The sequence below is a fragment of the Apteryx mantelli genome, chromosome 1, assembly GCF_036417845.1.
Source record: "Apteryx mantelli isolate bAptMan1 chromosome 1, bAptMan1.hap1, whole genome shotgun sequence".
NCBI classification, from domain to species: Eukaryota; Metazoa; Chordata; class Aves; order Apterygiformes; family Apterygidae; genus Apteryx; species Apteryx mantelli.
In genome coordinates this window covers 218005070-218019698 of record NC_089978.1, presented here as the reverse complement: position 1 = coordinate 218019698, position 14629 = coordinate 218005070, and the positions used below count along the sequence as shown (strand labels likewise).

At 46.5% G+C, this 14629-nt stretch overlaps 1 protein-coding gene across 1 annotated transcript in view; it reads right to left on the bottom strand.

Moving 5' to 3' along the window:
- Positions 1-14629, bottom strand: part of SFMBT2 (Scm like with four mbt domains 2) — a 97894-nt gene that overhangs the window by 26720 nt on the left and 56545 nt on the right. The window contains exons 9-10 of the mRNA XM_067289986.1: positions 8545-8627; positions 4756-4882 (exon numbers count right to left, since the gene is read on the bottom strand). Of these exons, the coding sequence (XP_067146087.1) occupies positions 4756-4882; positions 8545-8627 (210 nt within the window). The remainder of the gene's footprint in view (positions 1-4755; positions 4883-8544; positions 8628-14629) is intronic.

Sequence of the window (14629 nt, the reverse complement as noted above, 5' to 3'; positions counted from 1 at the left end):
GGTGCATAGTGAAGCAGCCAAAAGCCAGTGAGGTCAGAGATGCATGATTTTCCCCATGTCTTTCAACAGGACACCCTGACTGACACCTTGGTTTTGGAGTAGAGATCGATGAGCAAGTTAGCAGAAGCCAGTTGGAGGACTGTTCATACTGGTACAAGCACGCACATGGATCCCACCAGAACAGCAGATGATGGGACAGGCTTTTATGCACCCACTGCCCCACCAACACTTGTCTGCGCAGCTCTGCCCTTGAGTCACTGCCTTTGAAGGTGGGAGATGGCCACTCTAAAGGTGCCAGGACTTCTGCTAGGGCTCCTCACTGGACATGAAAAGTGAGCTGATCACACAACGAGGGCAGCATTAAAATCCTAATCTGGATAGGATCACTAAGTCCTCCGGCAAAACACTGACTCCAAAATCCAATCGAAAAATCTCTGCCTAGAGCCAATCTCTTCCGGTTTGGTGATTATGTCTGTTTTAGAAGACACTGTCTGTCTTGGCTTTTGTGGGTCACACTCAAAGCCCACTGAAGCAAATGGAAATATTCCCAGGCTTCAAAGGCTTTTGGGACCAACTGTGGGTCCTGAGTCAAGATACCATTTAATTACACCAGTTTGAGTCTGTCTGTGCTGGCACAGCCTGGTCAGGAAGTTCACCCCCATCTGCCATTCCCACACTGGGACCCATGGCTCCAGTGATGGCACAGGACAATCTCCTAATAAAAGAGGCCAACAGATCAGCCGCTTCCCCTCCAGCATCTTCACTTTACATCTTCTACAGCATCTTTGCCTCCTGCTTAATGCAGCAGTGTTTGACTGTGCTCAGCTAGATGACTACAGGGAACTTCCGCTAATGAACGTTCATCAAAGTTCACAATTGAACTTTGTGATGGGAACGGCATCCAGGCTGAGCTGCAGCATTCGGTTGAGTCTCGTCACTGGTAATGAACTTCCTATGTTCTGAGAGTGTGAGATCATGAGAAAACCCAAAGGCGGCACAAAAATAGGTGCTGGTGCTCACAACTCTGGAGCAAACAACGACAAAAATGAAATCGCGCAGTCTGCAGAGATGTATGGACGTCTTCACGGTAATGCTCTGAGCCCTGCATCCTGCTCATGTATCATACCTCGAAGGTATAGTCCCGGTTTCACTGGGATATGGGGAAGGAAGGAAGAAGGCATGAAGGCACGTGATGGGCACAACCTGCCCATTTGAGCAGGATGAACCACAACGTAAAGAAAGATTTTTAGCAGCTGGCATTCCCTGGACAACCATTTCCCTCCATCTGAAAATACCAAGTGGTCATTGCCCGGCTTAAACCTGATGGAAGCTATGCTCTCCAGGAAAAACAACTTCTAACTCCACAATCCACCACAAAATACACTATTTTCATTATCACAACTTCCATGGTGCTGTTCTGGCCCAACAAACAAATCAAATGTACTTTTCTGCTTACAAACAATAATAGACACGATATTTTTAAAGTTTATGACTGCAGCCACTCTCATGACCATGGAAGCACCATAATGTTTATTCTCTTCTCCTACAACACCACTGTGCCTCTCCTGTAGGGCATACTCACATCTTCTCTAGCCTCCATGGCAATCCTTCTTCCCTTTAGCAATTGATAATCTAGCCTTCTACTTCCAACATCTAACTGCTCCATTTGGTCTCATTCATATAACCGGAAAACAGCTTGTTTGAAACTCATTAAATTGCTGCATTTTACACTGCTGTCTTCCCACACCAAGAAATGTCCATGAGACTTGTGAGGTTAAACAGAAAAGCAGAAAACACAGACACTGAAAATAGAGTGAGTAAAATTTCCATCTCCTGTTACAAATCTTACATGATGGACAGACTAGAGCAGCAATTCTGAAAAACGATTAAAGGGAGTATTATGGAAAACCTCTCTGGAGAAGTGATTAACAAGAGAGCTTTCCTCAAATTCCTAGTGTGCACAGTGAGCGTACATTACAACTTGCATAAATTCAAAGCAGAAAGTTCCAGCTTTAAAATCTAAAATGAACCACTAAAAATTAACAATGCAGATGATGAGTAATAAAGTAGCAGAAAGTGATGGGACGCGCAAAGCCTTGTATCAGCCCTGTGCTTCTTTACCACCACAGGGGAACTATACTGCTGCTCATTAAATGCTCGCCCTGAAGTTTACAGAGTTTTGCTACTGTACAAAGAGTGATTTATTAAGCAATGTTCTCTCATGTCTAACTCGATGCTGCTTAACTACTGCAGCCTGTTTTATGGCTGCCATTTGGGCCGTCAAACAGCGAAACAGGGAGGACAACAATGAAGGCTTCAGCCGGAGGCATGATAAATGGTGGGACCCGAGGACTTGAGCAATGGAGCTCCCATGGTAGCTGGGGTGTCTTGCTGCTACCAGAATATAAATAATCAGTTACAAATAATAGTGTATTAATGGAGTAAAAGTAACATGCCATAGACCAAGCCACATTTATTTTATAACTTTGCAAGCAGGAGTTTTTTGGGTTTTTTTTTCTGTATGCCTCGTTTTAGCCTAACTGTTCCTTCTATAGTCAATAATTCCAACAGCAGCCAAGATACCTTTTCTTTTTATTTCTGCAGTATTTTGCATCTTTTCCTTTTACAACAGATCATTCAATTCCCAATACTGAGCTATAAAACAAATGCAAAGCAGCGATACATCAGAACTCAAAAGACAAAGAGATGCACACAGGATTTTTACGACAAGTTGCAAAAAACACACTTAAAAAAAAAATTAGAAGACAAAAAGTAGGGAGAAAGACATGAAGGGAAGGGAGCGAGATGGGGGCGTGTGGCCTTCTTGTCCTCATCCAGGATATGAGAGGACTAGTTGATTTAAAGACCCAAGAAACAGTACTTCCTACTGACTACAACGGACAAGAGTTTAGTGAACACTGAGCCCCTTTAAAAATATTACAGCTTAAAAAAAGTATAAAGGATTCCCAAGCTCCATAAAATCTGAACACTGAAAGTGAAGGAACCTGGCCATTGAAGAAGAGGAGTTGCCACAATGGGCCAGAGTCCACAAGAAAGCGGGTGCAAATTCAACAACAGAACCATATTTCAGACAAATGTGGATTCCAGATCTTAACCACAAAAAAATTGCTAAGTGTCCAGACCAGGCTGTCGAGTAGAATAAGCTACCTCAAGCCTGAAGGCAGAAGAAAACCCAGTTGTCCTGCGCTCTCCACCCCTGCTGCACCCAGGCACGTGCCCGGAGCTCGGCTTTCCCTGGAGCTCGGCAGCCAAACTGCAGCTGCCCCAAACCGTGGGGCTCCACTGCAACAGCACAGCAGCCCGAGTGATTTTGCCTCAAGCCCTCTCTTGCCAAGTTTTCGATCAGGAGGAAGCTCTCTTTCGGTGGCAATGGAGTTATAAAGCTCTGAGGAGCGGATTCAGCACGGAGGCGCCGGGAGATCCTTGTCTGCTGCATAATGCTGCTTTTCTAGAGGCAAACTCCACGGAATAGCTGTCTCTGTTATACTTCAGAGTGAGCTATTAGCACAGATGTGGTAATTTGGGCTCCACGCCAATGTTTTTACTAACTTTAAGGGCTCTAACTAGAGGTCCTTCCTCTTGCACAGACTGCATTGCATGTTATCGGATGCGGAAATACTTCTTGGGTTTTTATGATCAATGCAGTGTGATATTATAGGGAAGAGTAACTCCCCTGTACCAGGTGAGGACGAAGCAATACGGCTATTGGCAATCTGACTTTCACTGCCTTCCCGGCCCCGAAACCCTGACAGCCGAGCTCCTTGCGGAGCAGGGAGATGGGCTTTTTGCGCAGATCAGGAGACTTCAGCTCACATGGATCTGCGCCATCACCCCTTGCCCTAAGCCCCATAAAGAAAACATGCCCTTTCCTGAAATCCTGTGCTTGACTATGGCACGTACAAGTCCCCATTAACCCCTTCCTAACTGTTTTCCTCCAGAAGGGCCCAAATAAGCTTGCATGAATCTATGAGAATGAGGGTTCACATTGCTGTAACAGAAACAATCCTGACAGCAGCCCATCTTTAATCCACTTTAGGAGGATTACTCATCAGCCAAAATACTGATCCTACGAGCCAATAGAGAACACCTGGGTGGCTCCTTTCCTTACTCCCACACCAAGTGCATACAGGTACCGCTGAGTTTGGCAAAGGAAGACTGGCTCCATTTCTTTTTGATTCTGTTCTCTGCAGGACACTGCTGCAACCCGGCGCCCTGCACGGGCTTGTTCTCCCCATCCCCATTTGGGCATCAGACCCGGCAGATCCCAGCACCTAGTCCGTCTTGCAGCAAGATGTTGCCTGGGGCTGGCAGCACAAGGGACAGCACAGCCGCCTTTTGGACTCATCAACAGGCAACAGCACAGATTTTACAGAGTTTGGCCATGGGCAGGACTATGGTCCACCAAAAGTGCCTTTGATATTTTCACGGTTCTCCAAAGAAAGCAAAGAAGCATATTGTATTTGTAGGGAATGTGGATCCAATTACCACCAACTTCAGAGGCAAACTGAAGCTCCTGTATCCACTGTAGACAAAGCCATTCCCTGACCTTCGATGCATCCTTACAGGGCTGTCCTTGCACACTTGCACAGGTATGTGCAAGTACCATGAGATATCTGAACATCCAGGACAAACACCGTACCGGGCAGAGGATGGAGGACAAAACTAAGATAGAGTCTGAGCAAACCACACACCCACCATTGCACAAAGAAGACAAGAAGCCTTTACAGCACATACCTTCGAGATGAAGCCACATTAACCGTCCTTTAACTGAGGTGATAGAAGCGACACATATCTCTGCAGGGTTCCTGGGGTTCACAGCCTCCAGCTTCATGTTCTTAGTAAAGCCACGGCTGAAGGATGTCTGAAAGAGTCAAAGGCCAACTCTGAAACATGGCACTGCAGCACTGAATAACTTTAAATAAGCTATTGACTCAGAAACAATTTAGCATGGCATCCAGATTCAAAATGGAACCTTCCTTAGACACCCCTAAGAATAATAAATGATAGCAACAGATGAGGAAGCAATGTTGATTGCTGGCCACTGTTGGCGATGGGATATTACAAAGAGGGTTCCCAGATCTGGCCTGCTTGGATATCTCTCGCCTTCCTAAGAGAAACTTTCTAAAGCAAACGCCCCATCTTGCCTGAGGAGACCAGAGAAGCACTGACCCACTTCTTCACACAACTGCCCAGGCTGACTAATGCTGGACAAATTTGAGTAACCTGTTCAAGCAGTCTTTTTCTACTTGGGGAATTTTATGCTCAGTGTGCAAGGTCCTTCTCTGAAGACTCTAGGTACATAACTCCATCCGTGCAGGCAGTTGGTAGGTGTAGATGGAGCCGGTTGTGTTTACTGCCACAACAGTATTTCTGTATATTTATATGCAGCATCAAAGAAACAGATCTTTCACAGGTTATCTGAGGCCCCTACTCCCCTCCTCTCCTTCCCTGTGAAGGCAAAGCCAGGCTAGATGTTATAGCAATGGTACCCAAATGAGGGGTCATCAGCCCAAATAATAAACACAGGACCAAAACGTGGGGTTGTGAGCTTGAGAGAATATGTTGGCTCCTGCTCTATGAAGAGTTTGGGAGCCTGAGAGAAGCTGCAGTTCAAATCATGCAGGAACAGCTGTCTTAGGCTAATGTGCTCCTTGGCAAACCCCTGCAGAAGACTCTCCCAGTCCCTTCTGCACCCCCAAGAGCCAGGATGGCTCAGCACCAACATAATGAACCAGCGCCCCTGGTTCCAGCTGTTGCAGATGATCCCAGGCTCAAAGGACCACCAAGAACTTACAACACTCCCCAAAACCTTCCCCACAAGCCCAGCGATCTCATGCTTTCCCTCAAGCCAAGCCTCAAGACACTCAACTCATCCACTTCCATGCTTGACCTCTGTCCCTTCCAGTAATCCCCTCTCCCTTTACTTAAGCTCAGTCCCTTCCCAGTATCCCCACCAGCACTATTCCTAAAATGTAGCACAGTAACGCAAAAAGATTCCCTATCTTGACTGCAATTTTGGCTCCCTAATAATAATTCAGATGGGTAACAATTGTCACCAACTCCAAACGACACCATTCTCTCATCCAGCAATCCACTGTGAGCAACTGGATGCCGAATTTAAATAGGATCCTCCTGCTATTTGTGCAGCACCTAGCACCATGGGGACTCCACCTTGACCAGTCACTGGGAGTTATTCATGAGACTGAAGGCTTTTGGATCCGACCTTTATTTCATTAGGAGACCTTCCAAAAGTGTGTTTTTAGTCTCAAACATTGCTCGGACTGTTTCAAACTCTGCCCAGCATTCAGATCAGCTTCACCCTGTAAAAGCTGCTAATAGGCAGGACTACAGAAAAGCAGGCCGAGTTTGTTTAAACCCTTTTTATGTTGGCTAACAAGGAAACGTCATTTATCATCACACCGGCTCCTTTCATTGCAGTTCAGTGCTGGAGGCTAATTTATACAGAATCAATAGCAAAACAGTTAGCTGGGAGTTTATTTTACTAAGCATTTGGTCACGTCAATCCCTTTCATAACTGCCTCTCCCTGTTAAATATCCCCCCCCGGGGAAACAGTTACAGCATATCCACTTCCAACACCACGTCTGGCTGTACTGCGTGGAAGATCTGCTCGCAATAAGCCTTCTATCAAAGAGCCACTCACAGCCATGAAACAAATGGACCGACCAGCCAGGGAGGTTGCACGAGCGACAACGGCAAGATTACATCTCTCTGCAAAGAACTGCATTATTGAGAGTGAAAGCATAACAGACACATGTTCATCTGATGAATGTTCGCTTTGGAAAAAAAAAAAAGAAGAAGAAAAGAAAGAAAATTCTTAGACCTGATTTAATCTTTGGAGAATATTACACAGAGTCTGCTCTCAAGGCTGCCGGTGTTGAGAGCACAGATCCATTACTTCGACTAAAGAGAAAAAGAGATAAAAAGACAAGGGAGGGGTTCTAGTGGAAAAGAAGAAACACGGTGATTGTCATGGTGTATTGGAATGACACAGCTTTGTCCAGCTTTCCTTGGAGCCTCTATCTTAGCTTAAGGTCCTTTGAGGATTTTGCATAGCATGGGCAAAGAAATGGGGCAAAGAAATCCTGACTGTGATTTCATTGCTGAGTGAGACTCTGTGGACCACGCAAGAAGCTGGGGCTGAGCCTTGGACTTCATCAACAGCAAGTGCTAATCAAAGGTTTATTCTGGGCCAGCATGGAGAAGGCTGGCCACTTCACAGCTTCCAACGCGCTGTGGGAAAAACTGCAAATTCTGCAGTGATGCACAATTTCTGCAGAATTTCTCCTGCTGGAAAAGCAGTAGGTGTCTTGTGCGACTGTCTCCACTGTGCCCTTCACTAACACGCTGTCCCCCAGGCTTGCGTCTGCTTGAGACGCTGCATACGGGAAGGACAGTGTAAGAGAGCATCTACCTCCTCTGCCCTATCTCACATCTCTCCGACAGGCTCCAAGGAAGACCGAGAGCTCAGGGAATGGCCTGAGGAGTTGCACCCAGAGCTCTCCCCGCTTCAGCACAGCCCTCCAGGTCTTCAGGCCTTCACAATGCATCTGCACAGGAGCACACAACCTCTAGGTGAGGATAAGCTTCCTCCTTCCAAATCCAAAATAGCGCAGACACTCAGTACAGTAGTCTAGCGAAAGACTACGCAACTCCCAGAGGAACCAGCAGTCCACCTTTTACAGCACTGCTGTATTTTGCAAAACCCTTCAGAAGACTGTGCTGATTTTCGGCATCACTGAGCTATTGATGGGATCTTGACTTCTACCAGTTGATGGAAGCATCGATAAGAGCACCAGGTTTTTGGAAAAGGCAGGTTACTGCTTCACTTCCCAAGCAGTGAACTCCTGTAGGATCAAGCCATGCTGGACTGTCAAGGCTGGAAAGCAGCCTGCAAAAAACTGTTTTTGAAGCTCAAAATCATAGTGGCCTACAGCATAATGATGTGCAACTCATTCACACATCACTGCTGCTGTAGCAAGGAACTACAAGAACAGCCCCAAAGAGCAGAGCTGCCACATGGCTTCATCAAGGTTCTCCTCACACTCTGAGCTCAGCAATTTCAACTGTATTTTTAAAGTGCATTTGGTTTAGTTGAATGTAAAATTCAACTAAATATAAAATAAGAAAAAACATCCAAAACGTGAAGAGGGCCTGGTGACATCATATGATTTTTTTCATCTGGTTTATGTTTTTTTTTATAGCATTTGAATTAATCGTAAGGGTAAGCTCAGATCCTTCTTGTGCTAGGTGCTGTACAGAATCAGAGAGAGATAAAGAGCAGATAATCTAAAAGGATCAGATAAAGAAAAAACTAAGGTAATAGTTTTCATCTTTCAGGGATGGAGATCTGAAACACTTCTCCAGCTTCCTTCCAAGACAGACTCACGCTGGTCTGGAGGAGCCTCCCTGAAGGCTCGCTCACGCCGTTCAGCGCCGAGCAGCGAGCAGCCCTGTTTCGCACCGATTGGCAAGCGCCACGCAAAGGGAAAACCGGAGCTTACGTTTCGAAAGCACAGCTGAGGCGCTGCCTCCGCTCCGCACTGCTTCTGGTAATCCGCCCAGTCGAAGTCCTGGCCAGAGTAACCTGCAGGAGGACAAAACAGAGAGCGCCATCAGCCACCACTCCATGAGGGGAGGGCGAGTAGAAAACGGGCACTGAGTCAACGACCGTTTGCGTTTCAGCGTCCCGTCACATCTCGGTGAAGTGGGAAGTATCAGCCCATGGGTTCTGGGAAGCAGCTAATTGTTATTATCCTGAATTTCCAGAGCAGAAAGCCCACACAAAAGATGCTGATGGAAGGACGTGTGTCCGGTCCATCCCAACCTGCCGTGAGCTCCTGACTGATCCCACCTGGCTCGCCCTCCTTGCAGAGGGGAGGTAACTCCCCAGGGGACACAGCTGAATGCTGCTCACGGGTGCCAGCTCCCCAAACTGCTCTGGTCCATGGACTCCTGTTCATATACCGTTAAAGTCAGTGTCAACACATCTCCAGCCCATGGTCATACACCTTCTGCATTTCTCTTTGGCACATGCTTAGGGACTGAAACGCAGAGTGCAAAAGCACAGAAAAGGGATAGAGACCAACTATTCTGTTTCTTAACACCCTCCTAGCTATACGCCACGCGCCTGTCGCAGGCTCCCATGATAGACGCTGTCCTCCAACATGTAAAAGAAAGATGACCCCTCCTCAGGGAGCAGCTTTGGCCAACGGCAATGCAAGCACGCAGCGCGACTGCAATAGTGGACTCTGAGCAGTGGGCAGCTGCTCAGCAGCATGCGGCAGCCAAATGGGAGAGGCAATCCTTGCCAAACACATCAAGGCAAACTCCAGGTCTTCATTAAAAAGCAATTAAGGATCTTTATTTTCCTTATTTTCCCGTTCCTTTAAGCATCTCACAGGCTCCAATAACACCATAACTATAGAGCGAAGAAGTGCTACTGTCTCCGTTTTCCAGGTGGGACTAGCCATAGACTCCTCTCTCCTTGCTTTAGCTACCTAAAAGTTGGGGCTACCGAAACTGGACATCAAGGGTCCCTCAGCAGTTGACAGGGAGAGGACCAGCACACTTAGAAGCTGATTCATCTTATCTCCCTTAGGATGGGAAAAATTCTCCTCTCTTCAGTGACTATGGACCCTACGTGACTGAATTTCCAACAGCTCATCTTACATGAGTTGAGTCCCATCATAGTAAGCATATTATCCAAGGCCGTAAAGGAATCTAGAGCAGAGCAGGAAAATGAACATAGATTTCCCAGCTCCTTGGCTAAAGTCTCATCAACCAGATGATCCTTTCAGCTCCTAGGTTCTAGGGAAAGATGGAAGTGATATTGATTTATAGGGGCTCCTCTGAAACAGAGGCCAACACAGAGAGACAAAACAGAGCTCTACTCCTCTACAGCTCTCAACTGGCTATTTAGGCAATAAACTTCTGGGACAGAGATTTTTTTTCTGGATGGCTCTTAGCCTATGTTTTTACAATGCTTGAAACAAAAGTGTGCTAATCCTGTCCAGGGGCCTGAGATGATACTGCAATAATATTATTGCAGAACCACTGGAAAGTTTCAGGAGTCATTTAAAGGCCAAATTCTCAGCTCAGCCTCCCTGTTTGGCATCTCAGCTTGGACTCAGCCTCAGTGAACACCCCTTAATGTCATTTTCACTGATAGGCAAAAAGGGACACGTAAGATCATATGGGAATGAATCTTTTATGACAGTGAAAATTCTGAAATGTTTTGTAGGCAAAAAAAGGACTGGAATACTGAGGGGAGTTTGCCTATCAGTCACCCAGATTCAAAAAAGGAGGTAAAGATTTTGAGAATAAACCCTCAAGCATCCTGCCAAGATGCAAGTATGTGGGATAAGACGAACTTCTAATTTTAATGATTGCATACATGACAAACAAATAAAAGACAAAACCTTGAGCACAGAGGCTCCCAAGACGCCTCGTCTCTGTGGGGCATGAAAGACTGATAATAAAACATGATAATGGTAGGAAAACAGGAAATAAAGAGGCACAGGGAAATAAAAAGAAAAAAAAGACAATTATTTATAAAGAGTCTTCATTTCTCATACAAAAAAAAATAAAATTCCTTGCATCATTTTCACATACGTTAACACCAGATTGCTACAACAGTATTTTTTTCCCACCTCTTCTCCATCCCTTTTTTTTTCCTCCAGTTATTTGTTTGCCAGACAGTTTTCTGCTTAATAAAATGAAAAGGAAAGCCAGAAGAGAAGTCTAGATCACTTCAGATCAGAAGGAGATTCATCTGATCAAACACAGATGTTTGCAGCAGAGATGCCTAATGCTGAGTGTCACCCTGGGCTCCCTCAGCAGTCAGTGGAGAGGCAGGCACATGCAGCTGTGATTTGTCTGTCCTCCTTCAGAAGGAGCCAAATTGGTCCACGAAAGTCCCTCTAGTGACTCTACGGGCAGCTGGGGCGGCTGGCTCAGATGGAGACATCCACACTGTAGTTCTCCACATTAAATCACCCAGGGCTCAGAGACGCAGAAACCTGCCCACGTCCTGCACATTTCTTGCCTCCAGTTTAAAACCCCCGTGGACATTTTTTGAATCTTAATTGCGAGCTATGCACAGTCTTGGCAGAGCGGACGGGAAAAAAAGGCACGTGAACACGGTTTCAGCGAGGTATAAAAACATCGTTTAGTCGTCACCACACAACCACCTGTTGACTTGGCCCTGCACCATCCCAGTCGCAAGGAGACCTCTGGCTATAGACTTCAGTGGGAACAAAATTGGGGAGGACAGCAACAGAGTTTGCCATAACTCACTTCTGCAGCCCCACAAGGGTCGCTCCAAGAGGAGCATACCGGGGAGCTGGCAGCAAACAAGCCTGGACCTTTCTGCAGCCTCTTCCCTGAACCTAAGGATGCAAGCAAAATGCGCAGCTCCATGAGCACGAGGCATTCCCACGCTGTTACGCTTAATGCCTCAGCCCAAGTGATAATGTGCAAAGCTTTCCTTGCATGATTCATGTACTGCTCCCAAAACAGGCGAAACCCCCTTGTGTTTGCTATCTCGACTCTCAGCATGGAAGAGCCCGGCAGTTTAATCAGAAGCAAACACCACAGTGCAAATGTACTGGAGGATTTGGAAGCGGCATTTCCTTAGCAAACCTTACAACTAGTAGCGCTACCGAAATGTTCCCCCCGCCCCCCTTAATAGTTCATAAAAAGGAACAATGGCTGCTACTCTAAGGGGAAGTGGTCTATAAATCCAGCTCTAATAAATATAAACAGCGCTTGTTCAATGTTTATACAGCAGCAGTAAATGGGTATTCATTTTTGGCACTGTATGGCAAAACACTGCTCTCTATTTCTAGCAGCAAATGTTTGCACCTCCTGTTCATTACTCATCTACTGTAGGGCTTCAACAAAGGCCTGAAACGCGAAGGCAAGAGGACAAAAAGTCCTGGGAACCCAAATATGCCAACCTGCCACGCTGTTCTCATGAAATCAACTCAGCTAATTTTATAACCACAGAACCTCTTTGTCAATCAATCACAGTTAACAACAACAAAAAAAGTCCAGAGTAGAGCAAAGCAACTTTTTTCGCAAAGAGAAAAAAAAAAGGACATCTGGAGTGTTGCATTGTCATCGTCTGCTCCGTGGGAATTTCTTGCCTTTCACAAGGAGAGCCATTTGGGCAACATCAAATATTGTCAACATGTTCTCTGCCGAGGATGATGTTGGTCAGAAATGTCTGAGCACTGGGGAAGCAGCGGGCTGGTCAAAACCGTGTGCTGGAACGGGCAATTCTGGAGACCCCAGGGAAGGGAGAGCCATTGGGTGGCTTTGGTGGAAACGGTGGGATCTCCTGCTCCTCCTCCTCCTCCCCCTGCAGACCGGCTCATCAGCAGCCAGCTCACACCACAGCCATCCCCACTTCTGCAGCATTGCAGCCCTCTCATATCAGTCCTGACTGATTATTTCTTTATGCAAAGCTGGTATTATTCTGCTCAGAACAGGCTGGTTCCCTCAATGCGCTTTGCTGGTTTGGATGCATTCCACTTTCCACCTAGCTTTTCTCAAACAAATCATTTAGAAATCACTCAGAGGTCTGATCACATCCTAGTGACTCAAAGAGCGTCTCTGCCAATGGAAAAGGCTTTTGACACCAAAAGTGTTAAGATGCAGCTTGGGCACGCAGCCATCGCACGCACAAAAAGAAATACGGCAATATATAGCGTGCATATCTCTGCCATTTACTCACTATCTCTTTTAATAGCTTCCCTCCAGGATTTCTGATCTGACGGCAGAAGACAAACTTTATTTTGATCAAGGGAATGAAGGGAGACCTCGTATGCTGTCTCAGGAACCTGGTGCAGCCCCAGGCTCCAGGCATCACACCAGATACCCACTCACTGCTTTAACTTTGTGGTCACTACTGGTGAGTGCTTACACAAGCGTTATCATTAATGCCCAATTTAAGCAGGAGGAAGATAAAGCATCCAGAGAGCACATTTATTTCACTAAAAGCAGCAGGAGAATACTGGATACTTTGAACGCAGCTGCATGCACAGGGCTCCCGGACTTTGGCAGGAATTTCAAATTACTACTGCTGAAAAGACACACTGGATGCACATGAGAGGACTTCAAATCTTTCAGAGTTAGGCCCAGCAGAAGCTGAATTATGCTCAGCAAAAGTGTTAGGGTGACAATGGAATAACCCTTCATTTCCTCGGGGTTGGTAGTGGAGCATTTTTTCCAAAATTAGGATAAACCTGCATGCAGAAAACTTAATGGGCTTTTTTTTTTTTTTTGGAGGCATTTCTTTTTCTCCCAAGCAACACCATTTATTTGGGCAAAGGATCAACACCCCAGCCAGCTTCAAAAATCTATAATTCCACAAAGCAGACGCTTTTTGCAAGCAAAGAAATATTGCTAAGACACCGCAGGTGGTTGTCTGAAATGGCAAGTAATTAACTGCGCTGTGACAAAGTTGGGAAACACCACGGTCGGAGGCTGTTTCTGTTGGCTCTGACCCGAGCACTGCTCGCAATTTGCCCTTGCCTTGAATTTTCTGAGACGGCTAAGGAAATGTCCACACGATCCAGGCAGACAGCTGTGAGTTTAGCTGGTGGGACACAAGCTGATTTCCATCCAGAAGCCACTTAGACATGGGAGCTTTGCTCAGGCTCAGTGCTGTGCCAATGTGGATGCTAAAGCAGAGCTGGGCAGCACGGCTCTGCCTGACCTCAAGGACAATCCCAAACCTGAATTCCCCGTGTTTTCCTCTGCAAGACTTGCTCGCTGTCTGCTTTATGCGTTATCATGTCCCTCTGGCTCTAATACATAATACTCCATCCCCTGGATGAAGGGAACCACCCTACAGATGGAGACTGCATGGACAACGGGGTGAAACAGCCCTTTGACATCAGACTAACAGCCAAAACCAGCAGTGATCTGAACCCAACCTGCACTTAACCAACAGATCCCCCTCTCTCTTGGCATAGTGGATATTAATATGGGGTAAAAACATCCCTTAATGCTCCTCCTGCTCTCTCAACAAAGCATCACCAAGATGCATTTTGCAGGGACTTGCTAGGCATTGGTACAAGGGCTACGAAGATGATTAGGGGACTGGAGCATCTCTCTTATGAGGAAAGGCTGAGAGAGCTGGGCCTGGTTAGCCTGGAGAAAAGAAGGCTGAGGGGGGATCTTATCAATGTGTACAAGTATCTTAAGGGAGGGTGTCAAGAGGATGGGACCAGACTCTTTTCAGTGGTGCCGAGCGACAGGACGCGAGGCAACGGGCACAAACTGAAACACAGACAGTTCCATATGAACATGAGGAAATACTTTTTCACTGTGAGGGTGACAGAGCACTGGAACAGGCTGCCCAGAGAGGTTGTGGAGTCTCCTTCTCTGGAGATATTCAAAACCCGCCTGGACGCAATCCTGTGCAACGGGCTCCAGGTGACCCTGCTTGAGAAGGGGGGTTGGACTAGATGATCTCCAGAGGTCCCTTCCAACCTCAACCATTCTGTGATTCTGTGATTCTGTGAAATGCAGATGGACTAGTCCCACCATGAGATGCATTTGCAGAGATGTTCCCCAGCA